General features: G+C 48.1%; 1 protein-coding gene across 6 annotated transcripts in view; it reads right to left on the bottom strand.

Annotated features, from left to right (window-relative positions):
• Positions 1 to 4,041: 4,041 nt before the first annotated feature.
• The window catches only part of EXOC2 (exocyst complex component 2), a 155,953-nt gene continuing 140,725 nt past the window's right edge, over positions 4,042 to 19,269 (bottom strand). For 4 of the 6 annotated variants that reach the window (XR_009565703.1, XR_009565705.1, XR_009565704.1 and 1 more), the window contains 5 exons: positions 16,700 to 16,755; positions 14,621 to 14,743; positions 9,364 to 9,425; positions 5,301 to 7,281; positions 5,068 to 5,085 (listed from right to left, as the gene is read on the bottom strand). Coding sequence is in view for 2 of the 6 variants with exons in the window: in XM_060307404.1 (XP_060163387.1) it covers positions 5,068 to 5,085; positions 5,301 to 5,432; positions 7,149 to 7,281; positions 9,364 to 9,425; positions 14,621 to 14,743; positions 16,700 to 16,755 (524 nt within the window). In the remaining 4 variants the exon portion in view is untranslated. Of the gene's footprint in view, positions 5,086 to 5,300; positions 7,282 to 9,363; positions 9,426 to 14,620; positions 14,744 to 16,699; positions 16,756 to 19,269 lie in introns of all 6 variants that reach the window. The other 2 variants (XM_060307404.1, XM_030881568.2) reach the window with 2 other exon arrangements.

Below are 19,269 nucleotides of genomic sequence, written 5' to 3'. Positions count from 1 at the left end.
CTTACAGTATGGTATAAACACAACTGTTATGTGCACTGGGAAAGCAAACAATCTGTATGACTCTCCCTTTTACTGCAGTGTCTGAAACTGAGCCCGTAACGTCCCCGCGGCCTGCCTGCAGTGACTCTGCTGGCTGTCCATGGACATGCTCTTCTAGCCCCTGTGCTTCCTGTGGATTAAGTAGATAGATCCAGGTGTTCAAGTTTGACTTTCTGGTAAGACTTTGTCGTTGTTGTATTGTGAGACTTATTTCTAATTATGGGATAAAAGATGTTTTCTGCACACTAAGGCTGATTTGGTACTGTCACCCCTGGGGGTGGGGAGTGGTGTCATCAGAACAGGAGGCCATGGCTCCTCTCCCCTAATATGCCTTTCAATTTTTGAAAGTTGCAGTAAATGATCATGTCTTGTGAGCAACAAACCTGAAGACCATGCACATGTAAGGAGTTTGGTGTTATGATCAAACAAAACAAAGAAACAAAAAGTTAACCTGAACTTTCAGTTACAGATGGCAGACTAAAACCGCACATTAACCTTAGCTCTAACCAAAACCCTACGAAAATGACAGTGCATTTGTGTGTGTGTGTGTGTGTGTGTGTGTGTGTGTGTGTGTGTGTACGTGTGTACATACAGCATCCATGCCCAGTACATGCACACAGTCCATCTACTGCACACAACAGTACAGATGTAGTTATACAGAGATAGTTAATAATACAATTAAATAAATATATATGTATATCTGCGAAGAAAAAGGAGAACAGGAGACGAAACAGCCACAGGAGTTTAAAAGCTGCCGAGGATATGAGTGAGTGGAAACTGATGTAGCTGACCTAAAAGTCAGACCCTAAACTGGCAGCATAAAAAGCAAGGATGCAGCCTAGTCTACATGGCAAAACTGAGCCCCAAAGGCTCAAGAACTTGTGGTGTGGCAGCTCCTGAAAGTGGGGATAAAGTTGGGCTAAAACTGAATGGTCGGCTCAAAGGCTGATAAAAAAGAGGCAGATGTTCCCAGGGCTCCTCACCTGTCCCCCTCAGCAGAGCCAGGGCTTCCTTCTCCGCGATGGCAAATGCAGGAGCTTGTGCGATACCAGGTCCAGGTGAGAGCAGGGGTGCTGCCCTGAAAACGTGACCTCCCAGCCTTCTTCCTGCTCTTGCTTCCAGACGCTGAAGGCACCTCATACCCACTTGGCATGAGATCAGAAGAACCCCCTCTGGGAAATCTGATCAGCCCCAGAGAAGTGACCTAAATGTATCAATTTAGGGGATTCCCCAATGAAAAGGCCCATCCAGACCACCCTGGTTGAAGCCCACAGTTGATAAGCCCCTTCCACCGCAGGGAGCTCACGATCCAATCCAGCTTTATAGTGCTCTACTGCTAAATATAAGTAGATATCCAAGCTTGCTAGAGAGCTGAAGAAAGCTTATGATGTTTATTCTAATGCATAAGACAGAAGAGTACAGCAAACTGGAGACTATGAAAAAAGAAAAAAGAAAAAAACTTCTAGAAGTGTATTATTATTCCCAGAGAAATAAGAAATAAACAGGACTCTACAAAAAAGAATATTCAGGGGACAAAAAACTCATACATTAAAAACAACATAGCAGAAATGGAAAACCCAACAGGAAGGCTGGACAGTAAATGTCAAAGTTTCCCAGGAAGTAGGAATAAAGGCAAAGAGAAAACAAGAGGGAAAAGATTTTTAAAATTTTAAAAAGGTCCAGGATAGGAGATCCTAATACTAAAAACAAAGAGAAAAAAACAACAAAACCACACACACCAGGGGCAGAGGAGATTCAAAGAAACGATTCAAGACAACTTCCCAGAATCTAAAGACATTCGATTCAGCACTAGGAACCAAAAGGCATCACAACCCAGAGCAACGTCAGGAACTGAGAACTGGGAAAAGGAGACAATCCTTCAAGCAGAGAGCGACGGAGCCGGCCACTGAGGTCGACGGTGCAAAGGCTCGAGAGCTGGGAAGGGGGCCTCCAAGCCAGAATCCTCACGCGGCTATCACGGTCTCAGACACTCTCCTCCGCCCACCCTTCTCAGGGAGCTGCCAGACCAAGGAGGGATGGAGCGGTGGCTGCTCCAGCAGCGGCCGAGGCAGGGACCTGAGGGCACAGGCTGGGCACAGGCTGGGCGACCTTACTTACTCCAGGCGAACCTGAGCCCGTCTGCAAGGCCCTCCGTGGAGCTGGGGTGGAGGGGCTCTGGGGTGAGGGAAGACTACGTAGAAAACGCAGCAAGGGCAGCAGCAAAGGCGGCGACCCGACGGAACTGACCGGACACCCGGAGCCCAGGAGGGGCCTGCAGGCTGACCCAGTGGCCGGTGGGCAGTCGGTGCCAAGTCTCCAGTTCCTCCGACTCCTTCCCTGTTGCTCTCTGGTCACTCAGGAAACCAGGAAGCTGCCAAGCCCAGCCACCACCTCTCCGCACTCATCCCCTGGACCCCCGCCCCGCCTGCCGACGGCCTCTGTTCTTCCCATGATCCCGTCGCTCCGTGACCGCTGTGGCTCAGCCCCACTCAAGTCCCTGGGCCTCCCGGGCAATCAGAGTCAGCAGTGGTCTCTGCTCTCAGGGGCTGCTGGTGCCCAGCTGGAGGTCTGTAGGCAGGGAGGGCGGGAAGGGAAATTCGAGAAAAACGTGACAGAAACAACGAAAACCAGCACAATGGTCAACAGTGGCCACAGTCACAAGCCGGGACAGTCATGGTTCCACAATGAGGAGGACAGTGCGGCCAGCTCCAGGGCCAGCCGGTCGAGGGGCGCTCCTGGCTTTCACCAACAGGCACACCCGCAGACCCAGCTCCTGTTCGGAAAACATTTTTGTTATGTATTTATCACCTGGCCAGGCACCAAAAGCCTTTCCAGTGATACATACACCGAAACTGAATGAAAAGTGTGGGTGAACAGAAACTGAGGTGACATCAGTGCACAAAGAGCACGATGAATCTCATGTACAACAAATATGCAGCCTGCATTTAAAGCAAAGCTAGTCATTGAAATTGATGTTCTGTGTTATGCATATCGGACATTCAATCCATGTTTTTAGATTGCAGAGCGTATTCACCTTCACGACAGTACTGGTAGGTAGTTTTATGACAATTACTTTAACCATGTATTAAATAAAACCTAGTTGACTCTTACTTTAGAACCCTCATCTTGATGTAAAAGCTGGTTCAAACACACTGTGGCTCTCATACAACCACCAGCTGCACGCCTGACAGCACATGATCAGGACAGAGACCCAGCACCGTCTTGAACCAAATCAGAGTTGCAAGTGCAAGCTCTTTAGTTCTCCTCCTTCAAGAAAACTGGATGAAGGACGGGGACAGGACAGTGACTTGGGTGCCGCGCCCACCGCAGGATGCTTGTCTGTGACGGGGGAATCATTTCTGGAACATGCACGTTCATGGGACACAGATACGGGGAGTCTCGGCAAGCCCAGACCACTGCCAGTACCTTCCTGGTGCTGAAGGCCAGGCCGACGTGGCTGTGCTGGACCCAAGGGCCTCTGGGCGCCTCGTGTCTTCTCGGCGCCTGTTTTCGCCTCTCGGCTTTCTTCTAACTTCACTACAGCCAGCAATCTCCTCTTAACCACTAAACCGTCTTCTGTAGCCCAAGCAGCTGTTCTTCCAGCAAGTCCTCCGTGAACCCCCTCCTTTGGGTTTGAGGTTCTCATGCTCCGACGCTCCATTCCGAGCCACAGAAGTGCTTCCCTGGTCCGCTTCTGCTTAAGTGTTATTGTGCTTCCCTGAGCCATGAAGTCCTCGTCTTGGCTCCTATGGGCCTGACAGGGCGGGGCCCCCAACAAGAGGCGAATCAGCGGGACCCCTGGTAATGCTTTCCAACAACGATCAGACAAACACAAGGTAAACCGGGATTTAAGCACTGGGTTGGCCCAAAAGTTCCGAACAAACTTTTTGGCCAACCCAATATTTATTGTGAGGGTTATAACTAGACATATAAAAAGTTACACAGCTAATGAAAATGCTGAAATGAAGATGCTTCGGGAAAAAACGTCAACTAACTTACATCTCGTATTAAAGACACACTCTTTATTGGCTGAAGGCTCTGCATCAGATATTTAAAATAACACAAACACTCAGGATTGCAGTTTTGTAATTTAGTTCTCAGCCGTGGCAGATACAATGGTTAACATGCTTAGGACAGACGACAGTCCGTATATTTCTTAATAAGCTTATCCAGAACATCCAGAACGTACAAGGTGAAACGTTCCCTTCTAGTTGCCACGCCCCATCCCCCAACAGCAACAAACGCACAAACACAACAGGGACTCACTTCAAACGATGGACACTGCACATGGCCATGATGGACCGCAGAGCTCCCCGTATTAATACAGACCTTAATGCCAGTGTTGAAAAGGGGATTCTGTGACATCCCTGGGAAAATCTAAAACCCTGACTCAGTTTTCTGAAGCAAACGGTGTGACAAAGTCAGGTCAGGGAAGCTGACTCTGAAGGAGGTCGCGGCAGCCTGACCTGCTCTGGTAACGGTGTAAGCGGCAGCTCCCACGCCTGGTGACACAGACGCCACCAGAGCAGACCCCCCGCGGCCACCAAGCAGGCCACTCGAGGGGCCAGAAGTGGCGCGGAAGGTGCCAGAGGGACAGCGCGGACGAGGCGCCTGGGCCCACCGTTCCCCACGCGTGCAAGGGGGTCCTGGGGCAGGAGGCACGATGCCGCAAGGCTCACGTCAGGTTCAGGGCGAGTCACACAAAAGAGGCCCGATGTCACGAGCGCTGTGAACATAGAAACCGGCAGCAGTTAACTCACGGATGGAGGACCACAGAAAGCACAGCCCAAATGTCACACCTTTTTATTCAGACCACACGTTTTTCTAAAAGTCTACTTGAATCGGGAGCCATCTGTATGAAATAAAGGTTTTAAGCACAGCTGCACAATTTAGGACAGCTGAAGCTCCAGATGCTCGCATGTAACTTCCCGATGAATCTCTCGTCGCCGCCCCAGGTGCCCTGGAAGCTGCAGGAGGCCCCGGAAGATGCTTCGGTGTAGGCCTGAGCCGCCCCGTCTTCCGCAGCCTTCACCATGCAGCATGCAGCTACGAGAGAAAACGCTGTGTTTTAAAAAGGCATTTGAAAGTCATACGGGGCCTAACGTAATAAAAGCGACAAAGCAAATGCTGCTTGGACGTTTTATATCAGGTCATTTTGGTTGAAATATAACACATACCAACATCTTCCTAAGCTACCAATTCAAGGGAATGGAAAGAGAGAGAGATCGCAAGCCTAACCGGAGCTTTCCGCCCAGATATACCTGTGGGTGTTCGGGGGAGCGCGTCATCTGGAAGGCACCTGCGTCTTCACGGCAGGCGGAGGGGCGGCCTGGAAGCAGGCGAGCTGCAGGTGCACGCCGCTCCTGACCCGGCTCAGCAGCAACTCCAGCAGCCTGTGGGGAGAGGCGCTGACAGCCACGGGCGGGCGGCGGGCGGGACCCAGACACGCTCGCCCGGTCCGGTCCGGTCCCCCACACGCCCTGCCCCACGGTGCCTCCCTGGGCCAGGAAAGTCACTCATCTGTGGATTCTGGACTCAATGACAGAAATAAGCCGACCAAAGAAGCTAGCTGCAAGGACATACACGTGCAGACGTCTTCACCTTACACATAAAATCGCCCTCTGTCCCCTTCCCCTAGATTAGTTAGATGCTCCCCCAAACAGACTGATGTTTGGGTATTTGAGCCTCTAATTTTAAACACTTCACATACACTGAAATGTACTCTTTTTGGCATCAGCTCTGTGCCCGTTGCTAAACGCACCGCAGCAGCCTCAAGACCCCCGCCGTCGGGACAGAGCAGTCCCGTCACCTCCAAATCCTCCTGTGCTGCCCGTCTGTCGTCACCTTTGCCCTCACCCCACCCCGTGGCAACGACTGGTCTCTTTTCTGTTGCCCTTATTTTGCATTTCTGTCTTTTGCGAACACTGGAGAAGGGGACTGAAGGGGTGAATGCAGCACAGGAACACCCAGGGTCAGTCCCAACCCCAGCAATAACCTGCCTGGTCCCTGTGCTGGCCAGACAGAGCCGCATCATTCTGGGGCCACAAGGGACCTTACAGCTCGTCTGGCTCAGAGGAAGCAGCCAAGAAACGAGCTTACTGGGGTCACGAGACTACTTCCTGGTTTCACGGCGCTCCCCGCAGATCTGAAACAGCCCCCGTCCTGGCCTTCACTGTGGCGTCTGCTGCTCCTGACTCCCTCAAAAGCACTGGTCTTTTGAGCCTAGCGAGCACTAGCTGCACATGTTAACGATACGTGGCTGCTTCAATCTTTCATGATGTTCACGCTAGAGGAATGGACAGCATTTGAACCACGCAGTCAGCGAGAGGAGCAGGAGACTAGGAAGGTCTCTGCCGCCCGTCCTCCCAGCCCCGTCCACACCCTACAGGCTCCCTCTGCCCTCTGAGTGTCCACAACATCCTCTGTGCTGCCCCAGGCCACACCGAGGGTGTCACGCAGTCAGGGCTCCGTAACTGTCTGCCTCGTCAGCCAGCTGCAAGGGTGGGCGGACCTCGGCCGGGCTGGGGAAGGGGCCCAGGCCGGCGGTGTTTCCGCTGTCTCAGGTGAGGGGAGCCCGGGCACTCGTGACCTTTGCCTGGCCTCGACTTTGTCTCGGGTCAGAATTTCCTGTTACGTGAGTAGCAAAGTTTGAGGTCAGGCTGAGACCATTAGTACAATATTAGCGAAACGCATATAACTTTATTATGTCATGTCTACAAATTTAGCCTTAACACTTCATATTACAGAGCACAAAAGGTACACTGCTGACCTACTGGAAGGAAACATCACTGAGTCCTGCACTTTACTATGCTGTCCTCTCTTTTACGGTTCTCGAAGTATTTTCTTAAAAATTTCAGATAAGAATATAGTTTACTGAGTGAGTCAAAATAAACTTTCTTATGGACGTTTAAGGGACTGGTATGGTCACTTAAAACAGTAAAAGAACCAATTTCTGAATCGTCATGAAACCCAGGTTTTACCTCCTTCTGCCGCGTGGGAGACAAGCTAACAACGCATACCTGAGGGCCACCGAGTACCGCCTTCCTCAAGGCCAAGTCTCCACCTGAAGAGGAGGAGTTTAGGTCCCTGAGACCAGCACCCAGACTTACTTTCTGTCCGCTCCGCTCGAGAGCTGCGGTAGGGCTTCCAGAGCCTGCTTGAAACTGGATCTGGAACACAGACAGCATCCCAGGCAGGGACACGCCGGCCCCACCAGGAAGAGGAACGTCAGAAAAAGCGCATCTTACATACAGAGAAACATACAGCCCAGTAGAAGCAGGGGGAAAAGTGAAAGTGAAAGTGAGGGTTTGTAGGAGCTGGGCCAGAAGAATTCAACCAGCAAATAAAACACAACTTGAAAAGCAAAGGAGAAGCTGATTTTTACACAAGGGTGCTACTCACCGTGGTAGGTGAGAGCTTCGTGTGGAGTCATTAAATTTAAGGAGGTCTTTACTTTCAAAACAAAGCTGAAGTACACAGATGAAAGCTGGTAAGGGAGGAAGAGGGCTAAGTAGAAACAGGGATGATCTTGTGCAACAGTATACAAAGGGGGTACTTCTAGAATTGACCTGTGCAGGGCCTGATTTCCAGCCAACCTCTTATAATAACAACATGTCTTAAGAGGATTTAGCTGTTATCATATTTAAAATTTGTAGGATAATGGAGAGGGGTGGAGGGGTGTGTGTGTGTGTGTGTGTGTGTGTGTGTGTGTGTGTGTGTGTCATTCAACATCATCTCATTTCACGAAATACGGAAAAGGGAGTGGATTTAAAAACCACCAATTTGGTATGTTTAACTTTTTAAAGTAGAAAGTACCAGAAAAGTTACTAACTCAAATGAAAAGCATTTTAGGGGAGATTATTTGGTAATAACTTGTATTGTTCACTAAGGAACAGTTCTCATCTCTTTTTGTTTTATGACTATTGACTAAAGTAAAGAAATAAATGTAATTATTTTGACTTCAAAGTGGCCTTTGATTTTTTTCTTTTTGTAAAAACGTCTGCATCAGTGGACCAGGAAATAAACTTCTGAGCAATGTTTCTCAAACTAGGGGCAGGTATCAGAGCAACACACAGAGAGACAGCAAAGTACCAACAGGGCCCCAGAAATTGGCAGGGTGCCCAGCTGTTCCTGGTGGGTCAGGTATGGGGGGGTGGGGACAGGTCACAACTTGTGGGCACTCAGTCCTCTTCCCTGACGTGGAGAGAAGTCTCTACCGCCGCCTCCACTGTCACCTGATTTCCTGTAAACCTCTTCTCATTCGATGAAGAGCAATGTGAGGCCACTGCTCTCTATTTTTACATCACGACCAAGAAGAAGAGGATGAAGGTGACCCCACCAAGAGTTTACTGGGTGGTTTGACATAGTTTCTCATTTAATTCCCCCAAAACTTTGCCTAGAAAGTATTATTATCTTCCTGTCACAGATGAGGAAGCTGGGCTACGAAAGGTCAAGTCAGTGGGAAAGAACACACAGGTCTGTCCTCATGCAGAGCACCTCACCCATGGGTCCTGGGCGGGTGCTTTCTGGTGTCTATCACTCAGCACTTGTGCAGAGCAGCAGTGGTGGGAACGAACCAGAAAGGCTCCCGGTCAGCCGCCAGAACAGAAGTAAGAGGCTAATAACCTCATGTGTTAGGAAAAAATGGAGACGTTTTCAGCTGTAGCAATGACAGTCAGGATGACGGCACGAGCACACCGTCTAAAGCTGGAAACGAACGGTAAGTACATCGCACATCGTGTTTAAGCAGTTCCCCTGTGGACCCAACACTTCCCAGGCAATACTGCCAATGGGGTAAACAATCTTCTGTAGGTAGTGCTGTTTCAGTTCACCTACTGATGTTGCAATGATAGGAAATCCTGACTTTCATTCAAAACAGCTAAGAATTATCACCAAATTTCCACTACAAAATTCTGCAGAGAAACCACAAGGTCTTCCTCTTATGCTGATACTCATGATGCTTGAACTGTCCTTCAGAGTCTGTGATGAATAGACTGACTCAATTCCTATTTTCTCCTTTTCAAAAGAAGTATGCAATGCTCTGCTACACCGCTTATGAGACTAAGACTTACCTCAGTGGATGAGAAACATGGAATTACATTAAACCTTTCTTCCTTCTGTGCTACAAAGGAGCAGTCTCTGGAATCCTTGGCTCACTGTAGGTTTGTGCTTTTAACAGAACAACTGATCGCACATGAACTATGAGACCACAGTCACAAGCGCTCGCTGTGATCAGTCACCTTCACCTGGGACCTCACGCCTGTACGACGAGCTTTACTACAGGGGCTTTTGGAGCACTCACAGCACGGCCACGGAGCATCTCACCTGCTCTCTGGCGTCAGGTGAGCAGCCACGGTGTCCCTCAGGGTGCAGATTTCAAGTCTTGCCTGGAGGTGAGAAAGGGACAGGTGACCATGGGAACTATGTTGTCTGTCAAACAGAAACAACGCGAGGGTCGGCCCCCAGCCTGCTCCATGCAGGGCAGACCCCCATGGCCACAGTGGCAGCTCGTTACGAGTGAGCAGACCTTCTAAATCAGCCCAAAGAAACCGGCCACAACAAAGTTCCCTTTCACTGAAAACTGTCTGAGAGTCAAGTCTGACTGTGTGGAGGCAGGTGTCCTGCCCTGAAAGGTAGGGACTGTGCCAGGGCCGTCCAGCCACCAGATGTCACCCTCCAACCAGTGCCTCCCCTGGTCTCCCTGGGGAGACCAGGACTGTCCTGTCCTGAGACTGACAGGAGGTGGAAGGACGCGGGCTGCCACACTGCCTCCTGCCCTGCCCTTCCAGGCTCCACGATGCTAACCTCAGAGCTAAGCTCTGCAGACTCAGTGCAGCGCTATGAAAGTCACAGCTGGCTTTTCTCTTTCTTTTCTTTTTTCTTTTTAAAAACAAAACTTGACAAGTTGATCCTAGACACAACAATATGGAAATGGAATAGCACAGTTGGAGAAACTCAGACCTTCTCATTTCAAAACTTACTGCAAAGCTGCCATAATCCAAACAGTGTGGCACTGGCACACGGACAGACATGTAGATCAACAGGAACATGGCTGCGTGCCCAGAAACAAACCCTTACATTTACGATCAGCTGACTTTCAACAAGGTGCCGAGACCACTTGGTGGGAGAGGTGGTCTCTCCAACACATGGTGCTAGGGACAGCTGGATAACTGGACGTCCACACTCAAAAGGACAGAAGGTGGGTCCCTTCCTTAAAAACTGACTCAGAATGGATCACAGACCTAAATGTAAGTGAAAAAACTATAAAACCCTTAGAAGAAAACAGGAGTAAACCTCTGTGACATTAGGCCAGGCCTGCCTCCTTAGGAATGACAACAGAAGTACAAGTGACAAAAGAAAAATTAGATAATTTGGGCTTCATCAAAATCAAAACATTCTGTGCTACAAAGGACACCATCACAAAAGTGACGACCCCACAGAATGAGATACTGTTTCACACACACGGGGACGGCTACGACCAACCAGACAGTCACACGTGCCGACGAGGATGTGGAGAATTTGGAAACCTCATACACTGCTGGTAGGAAAGCACATGGTATAGCTACTTGGAAAACAGTCTGGCAGCTCATCAAAAGACTAAACACAGAGTAGCCACATAACCTAGCGATTCCAGTCCCGGGGGTATCCCCAAGAGAAATGAGAACATGTGTCCACAGAAAACTTGTACACAATCGTTCACAGAACCTTTCTTTGTATCAGCCAAAAAGTGCAAACCCAAATGTCCATCAAATGATGAGTGAACAAATAAAATGTGGCATATCTATACAATGGGACGTTATTCAGCCACAACAAGGCATGACACAGGCTGCAATAGGGACGAACCTTGCAAGCATTACGCTCAGTGAAAGAAGCCCGTCACAAAAAGCCATATTCTATGATCCCACTTTTATGAAATTTTCAGAAGAGGCAAACCAGAGAAAGAAAGCAGACAGGTGCTTGTCAGTGGCTGGGGTGGGGGCTGGGAGGGACGTGGACGGTGACCGCTAACGGGGCTGGGGTTTCTCTCTGGGGTGATGCAGCGTTCCACAGTGGATTGTGGTGACGGACTGCACAACTCTGTGAACACAGCAGAAGAAAATCCACTGAACTGTATTCTTTTTATCTTGCAGACGCACTGTACGGCATATGAATTTCATCTGCGTAAGACTTCTAAGAAAAAACAAGCTAACCTAACGCTTCTACCTCTTGGCAAGGGTGGAGAAGGTGTGCTCTGCACACAGCCTGCTGCCCTCGCAGCCCTAGGGCCCCCAGCGAGGACACCCTCCTTCACCTCAGGTACCGCAGTGTGCGTGCTGCCCAGGAGACTGTTTCAAAGACACAGCCCTCACCTCTAGGCGTGCACAAAACACAAACAACAATGAAAGACATGGCTAGTTTTTCAATTAACCAATCAAGATAAAAGCTGACTTACATAAGATACAGTACATTCAGTGAAATGTTCAGTTTGGAAAGCAACTGTTTGGTTTCATTTTTCAGGGGTTTAGAAGCCTGAAACAGTTTGTAATGACAAAGCGTAGATATGACAGTTTGTCTCTCTTGTTTACATTCTAGTGTATATAAAAACGAACCTACAAGGAAAACATCAAAGAGAAAAAACAAGGTAGAACTTTCGGCTGAATATTTTAGGAGAAGGATTAAATCACTGGAAAACTAGTATCTGCTAGAAATTTTATTCAAACAAAGTGATAAAGAATTAACCTATGAATTATGCCAATTGTAAAAGCTGTGATTATTTACACAAAATACATGGACCGTTTGCCAGAAAACGCCCCTGCCGGCGGCTCTCGGGAAGGTCTGAGGCTGATGGCCAGGCCAACCCTTCACGCGGGCCTCGCAGAGCCATCTGATCAGGAGGAGGCCACACACAGGCATCCCGAACGGCAGTGGCCAACGTCTCACAACACAACTGACGCCAGTCTCCAGGAGGCACAGAGCTCAGGAGGCCGGGCTGCCAGCCGGTTCCGATGTCTCTTTCTGCCCCTTCCTGCTGACCCTCCTGCGAGAGGAACTCAGTCATCAGCTAAATGGGCTGCAGAAAAAATCTGCAGGGAGGGGAGCTTTTTGTTGTAATTCCAGGACCGCCTAGGCCCAAAGCAGCTACTGCAACTTCCTTTCAATTCATCTTCACATACACAATTCCTGTTACTGATCTCCTCCTGCCCAACTATTAGAACAGCCATGATCATGGAAATATTATGAAGTTTCTGTGATGGATTTTCCCCTCGCCAGCTTGCCAGGTCAATACACATGCTCAATCCCTTTCACTCTGCGTTTCTGTGTGAACTTTTTCAAGTGCAGAGACTCTGGGAGAACTTTACGGCGAGCACCCGTGCAGCACAGACTCCGCCGCCAATGTTCTCCACAGCACACGCATCTGCCACAGGCGTCACTGCCTGGAGTAGGCTGTTGCAACTTTTTTGATTCTTTGAGTTAAAACTTACACACTGCACAATGGACAAATCTTCGAGTGCACATCTGGTGAGTTCGGGCTGCTGCACACACTGTGTGCGGGAACCATCCCGAGGTGTAGGACCACCGCCTGCAGAGCCCCCTCAGCTCCCCAACCGGTGTCAACCACCCAGGGGACAGCATCGTCCTGGGGTTTTCTCCACGAAAATGATATCCATCCAGTACAAGGCCCCCTTCACGCGGCTTCCCTGACGCTGAACGGTAATTGTTTTATGGATCCACCATTTGTTTGTTTACCCTACTGATGGACACCTGGGCTGTTTCCAGTGTTTGGATGGGTAAGTGTATACTTAGTTTTCAAAGAAACTGCAAGAACTTTTCCCGAAGCAGCGGTACTATTTCACACTCCTGCCAACGCGTGAGAACTCGCTTCTCTACAGTCTTGCCAAAACTGGGTGCTTTCAGTCTTTAATTTTCTTCTTCCTGCTGGATGGGAACTCACTGTTGTGTCAGTTTTCACGTCTCAAATAATTAACGATGTGGACCATCCTTCACCTGCTGATTGGACATGGAATCACATGTCCCAGGGTCCCTAGAGCTCTGTTTACTTTTTCTCAATTCTTCTTCTCTCTCTTCTTCATACTGGATAACTGATGTTTGGTCTATACATTCACTGATTGTTTTTCTTTTGTCCTCTCCATCCTGCTGTTATTACCATCAAGTATATTTTAAAATATTAATGTATTATACTTTTCTACTCCAGAATTTCTACTTAGTTCCTATTTTAGGGCTCCCATTTTTCTGCTGAGATTCCCTGTCTGTTCATTCATTAGGAGCATAGTCTCCTTTACATCACTGAACACAGCTGCTTTAAAATCCTTGTCTGATTTCTAACAACTGGGTCATCTCAGGGCTGGTCTCAGCTGATTGTCTTTTCTATTGAGAATGGGTCATGTTCTCCTGTTTTGTTCTGCTTGTGCATTTCAACTAAATTTGGATTGTATCCTGGACATCGTGAATGTTATCTTGAGAAGACTCTGGGTTCTAGAATATGCTTCTGAAGAGCTGATTTTTGTTTATTTTAACAAGCAATAAATGTATCTGGACTCAGACTGAAAACCCTCGGCTCTGGGGCAGCTTTTCAGTTCTTACTTCGGTTCTTGCCTTACGTGGGCTGCAGTGGAGTTTGACCAGGCGTGTGGTTTAGGGGCCAACCAGAGACCCAGGCAGTGTATACACAGAACTTACGGCTCCTGCTTTCTGCTCCCTGGGATACCTCCCTTGCTTTCCTGTAGTTGTGGCTGCCCTGAAGCCTATTCTTCTACACTGAAAAGACAACAGGTTTTATGTAGTTTTAGTTTCCCCTGGGCCTGCATTCAGGCCAAAATCCATAAAAAGTGAGGAATTCACCCAAGTGCCATTTCTTCCAGAATCAGCCACTCATGTTCACTCTCTAGAGTCTTCAGGTTTTTGTTTTTACATTTTTTATTTTTATATATTATTCAGGATTAGGGTTGTTATCTGCAGGGGCTTGGCCTGATAGGAGGTCCTCAGGCATTACTAGATGCAAAACTTCTGGTACTTTAAGAAGATACCCTCACAATGCCCTTGGGCATGAGGGCGTACAGGGGGGCTCACACCCCCACAGGCCTGCACACCCTGGTTCCTACTGATCTGGCTACAGGCAAACCAAGGCTCATCTGGCTTACAGAAGTTACCTTTGCTATTGTAATTACGTAGTTTAAGTAAATACAACATAAACCAATGGAATATGAGTAGAAAAACAGTTATTTGTTGTTTCTATGCAAACTGCATTTGAATGCTCTGGAAAGACTATTTACAAGAAGTTTCTAAAAATTTCCTGTTAAATTGAACGTGGTGAAGACAACTGTAAAACAGAAAAACTCACAGAACTTCAGAAGGAATCTGCATTCAGATAGTTTCACAAGAGTCACTGTACTCTAAAGGGACAGGAACTCTGGACCTGTCGACGTCATGGATATGGCTCACACAGGAGACCATGTAGCTCTCCAACCAGCAGATCCACAGAAAAATACGAAGCCTGTCTGGACCTCCTGAGGCTGATGACTGAAAACACATCTCTGTGTTTTCAAACAACTAAGTGAAACACAGAACTGAGCGGCTGTTGTACCTGCAATGCTCCGTTTTTGCTGAAGGATGAGACGCACTGCATCAGCCTACTCAGCTCTTCAGAAACTGCTTCCACCACCCTAGACAGCACCCGAGGCACCAGGTCTTTGGAAATAGTGAACACCTGATAGAACGTTGAAAATAAGAAGAAATGATGCATTATGAGGACTTGCCTTGACCAGAACTTGTTAAAAACAAAGGGATGCACGTAGCAAAACACCCCCCAGGTCTCCTAAGCTGTATTTCTGCAGGATCAGAATTGACGAAGGAAAGGCAGACACGGGCTTGCACACAAGCTGTATTCACTGATTCGTGACAAAAAACATTCCTCTTAAAAAATATTGGCAAATGTAGTTTTGAAAGGTATTGTTGATGGGGACAAACTGAAATAGTTTTAAAGATTTCTTCCTCCTCTACCCTTTTCACAAGAAGAAATACAATTTCTAAAGAGGAAATTATAGAAATAAAAACATACTGGGTCAGACTCTCCTTGGGTCAAAACAAATGCTACTTCATACTGGATACGTTATTCTGTATTGGCCAACAGAGTTCCCGATTTTACTCTTTGCTGAATTAAATATATATTTCCTTTCGTTTGACAAAAACGTTGTTTTCAAGCTTTGAATTTTGATATTTGCAAACTAACAGTTTGGACATTTGGGGAAACATATTACTATCCTGATTTCTAAGTTAGACTAAATCGTATTTTCTTTTTAGCTTTTCCTTTTTTCAGATTCAATCACTAGTATTAAACCTTTGGGTCAACCCAAACATAACCTGAGTACTGAAGAAAATTTGGGGCAAGTTAAGATCATGTGGGAATAGTAAATGTTAAGTACAAAATTCTGTTTTCAGCCACTGGGATATATTAAAAAGGGCCTTGAAAAGCCTAATACAAACAACGTCATGGTTATCGACCGACAGTGGACGTTAATCAAAGTTGCCTCAGTGGGAATCACCATCATCACTAAAATGCCCACATATTCTGCAGCTCCTCTGATTACCACCTGCCCACCTACGACTGAAATGTCTCCACTGCCTGATGATTTAATGTTACACTCTAACTTTATCGGAAGCTAACCTAACAAAAAAGCGCTTTTATATGTCTTTGATAAAATCAGGGTTGAAAGTATATCACTCTTCATAAAAAGATGTACATGGCAAATTCGTGCCTGAGTCAGATCACATAAAAACTTTACTTTATGGAGAAACATGTATGCTCTGCCTCACTAGGAAATGAAAATTACAAGACACCCCACTCCGCGTTCTGCTCTGGCTGCTTCAGACTCAGAGCCAGGCGGAGGCTGCCATCTGTGTCCTTTGCTCGCTCTTCTGTTTCAGCCTTAATGATCCACATTTCTCCAGTTCACCTTGGTAACCCAGGCAGCACGTGTGCATGTGGAGGGTGACGTAAACCTGACACCCCCCGATGCACCTGCACCAGATGCAGATACTCAGAAGGTTCTCGAGCAGCGGTCAACTGCGCCTGAAATCTTCTACTGAGAACTTCTTTGCTGGGCCCATTTCATCTGGTGGACAACAGTTCACTGGCCACAGCCAACCTGGAAGTCCACGACTGCGGAATTACGAAGGCAGTCACAGCAGGGACAACGGCGGGACACTAAGCACAAAGTGCCACGGGAGGGCAGGCTGGGTGTGACCAGCAGCACCAACGTCCAGGGGCACCTCTGTGAGATGCTGAGGGGAGGCCACCACCTAACTTCTTCCCAACACGCCCCACAGCTGCGAGAGTAAGATGTCAGCGCTCATTTGTACACTGGTTAAAAACGGGGCAAGGAATTTTCCAAGTTAGGGAAAGACATCCTTTCAATTTCTCTTCTCTTTACCTTTCAAATATTCATGAGTTTAGTTTTAATTATGAGAAAAGAACATACCCAATTTCAGAAAAAGACTCTCTCACAGTTAAAACACACATGTGCGTGCGCTGAAACCAGAGTTGTATTTTATTTACACCAAAAATACATTCTGAAGGGAAAAAGACCTCCATAAAACCCATTGAACTGGCCTCTTCTTTCCTCCAGTTACCCACGTCCCTTAGGAATAGCTAAGGACGGCTTACCTCTGCATGCACAGCAATTATATTCACCAATGCTTCTTTTAAGTAGTTTCTGACACCTGAAATCAGATGGGGGAGGGAAAGGCATTTAGTGGAGACACCAGTGTGGGTGCTGCTGTGGCTGCCCCTGCCCCGCACCTTCCAGGAGAGACAGAGGGGCAGCACTGGCCCAGGGCGCCTGAGAGCCAAATGGCCCGAGGGCTACGTTCGGTCAAGTTATTTTAAAAAAAGGTTAAATTAATTAGGAGTTTTCTTTCATTGTTTTTCCATTTCTGTCATTGTTCTGTTCTCTGTAATTGCTGATCCGCCTGTCAAAAGTGAAATTTAAAACTGCCCTTCAGTTTCTTCATACACATATTCTTCATATGTACACACACACACACACACACACACACACAACCACCCCCGCCAGACAAAACCCAGAGGACAGAAGGAGGATATTTACCAAAGTTTATGAAACATATGCTAAACATCTACTATAGCATCTTACTTCCAAATAAAAGTCGAATTATTATGCAGAATGACTATTTTGATCTTAAAAGAATTAGGTCTGGGTGAAACTTCTGAAAAAGACACACTCCAACCTGATTCTGTAAAGCAAGTTAGAGACTGGACAAACCCATGACTTCAGGATGGCATGGCTGCCCTCCAGGGCAGGCACACACGAGAGGGCAGAGCGCAGTCTGCAGGCAGCGGGCATGGGTTCAGTCCAGCCTCCTCTCTACAAGCAGTGACCTGTGGCAGGAAGACAGGGACCCAGCTTCGCCTTCTATCGACAAGAGTGTGAGAACGCCCCCGTGTGGGGCTGCAGTGAGGGGGTCCTGGCATTCACAGGGCTCCTTAAGAGCTCCTTCGCTATTTTGCAAGAAAAAAAATATAAAAACAAAATGCTGCTTTATTGTAACTCTAAAACAATGGCTTTCACTTGGAGTGGAATTAATATCTCAGGATTCCTTCTAGAATTAATTGCACAAACTGACAATTCCTTCTCTACAAAGCAGAAAATTCTACTGTATTGCAAAATCATGATGATGTTGAGGAGGATCTTCTCCCATAATGTCGTCCAAGCTACTGATTATTCAGGGAAGTTGAACTGCAATCACCTTGTTGACGTGGCATTTGCAGATTCTCAATGCACAGCCAGCTTCTGGTTCTGCCATGTACCCTGGTGTGTAAGGAGGCACACGGCTTTTCTTCTGAGGAGCCAACCTCATAAATATTTCTTGGGGATATGGAGGTGCAGGCGTTTTTAATTCTATTTTGCTGACGGAGTAACTGAGAAAACTGGTTGAAGAATAATTAAATACAATCCAGAAACAGGTCGATTCTTCCTGAGAGAAAAGGACAGCTGCAGAGTAACAAGTCTTCATATCAGCGAAGGCGGAACACGTGACTTGTGCTGACGACCAGGAAAGCTTTCTGCCCGCAAGAGGAGGGCTGTCCCCCAGGGCCCCAGGCTGGGCGTGAGGCAGGCCACGAGCACGGGGCCCACAGGCCTCAGCCGCTGTGCTCGGGTCAACTCCGTGACCACTGGACTCAGGTCTCGAGTCTTTAAACTGCAACAGTGTGGAGGGCTGGCTCACGCATGTACAGAGAGAAAACGCGGTTACTAGAAGTTCGGCCCGACACTGGGCCAGTGAGGGTCTAAGCCAGAGGAGGGGCTCCCACGGCCTCTGTCTCCATGAAACCGGGGTCCTGTCAGTGCTGCTGGGACCAGCACCAGGAGTTGGGCCCAGCCACGTGCCTGGAACATGAGGGCAGCTGTGAGCTCCTCAGGTTCTTCAAGGGAACAGAGACGAGTGGGGCCAGAGAGCTGCCTGAGAAGCAGAAAATCGGACTTAGGACGAAGCAAGCTGAGGTCATGTGTGGGCGACCGCTCGCCCTGGGCCCGATGCCCACGCTGCCCCAGAGAAGGCGGCTCCTGGCAAGAGCACGGGTCTAGGCGCAGCCATTAAGCCCCCCAAGGAAGAGGTAAATCTAACTCACTAATCCAACTCCAAACACACAGCTGTGGAGGTAAGAATAAGAGTGCAGGCGCTTCTAAGAGTCAGGACCATGTTTGCGTTGAAAGAAAATTTGAAAAAGCAATCGAGCTTCCCGTTTTATGTGGCTACAGGGTAACACGCTGGGAGGAGCATAGCGCCTCAGCCTTGCACAAGTAAGAACACTTTATCTTTCCTGGAGACTTTCCTTTGATGAATAGAAAGAATGAAATAATTACCCTCCTCCCAAACAACTCTTTCAAGGAGTAACACTGGAGGGACTTCCCTGGTGGTGCAGTGGTTAAGACTCTGTGCTCCCAATGCAGGGGTCCCGCGTTCGATCCCTGGTCAGGGAACTAGATCCCACATGCATGCCACAACTAAGGAACCTGCAAGCCACAACTAAGGAGCCCGCCTGCCGCAACTAAGACCCGGTGCAAATAAATAAATATTAGGAAAAAAAAAGGGGGGGGTAACGGAAACAGAGAAGGGAAAAGCTGTGGTCCTGGGATGAGAGGACATACAGCTGCTCCTGGACCATCACACGTCACATCAGGAGGGGGGGCAGGGGGCCCACAGTCCCATGAGGAG

The sequence above is a fragment of the Globicephala melas genome, chromosome 11, assembly GCF_963455315.2.
Source record: "Globicephala melas chromosome 11, mGloMel1.2, whole genome shotgun sequence".
NCBI lineage: Eukaryota > Metazoa > Chordata > Mammalia > Artiodactyla > Delphinidae > Globicephala > Globicephala melas.
This window is presented reverse-complemented; position numbering and strand designations above follow the sequence as displayed.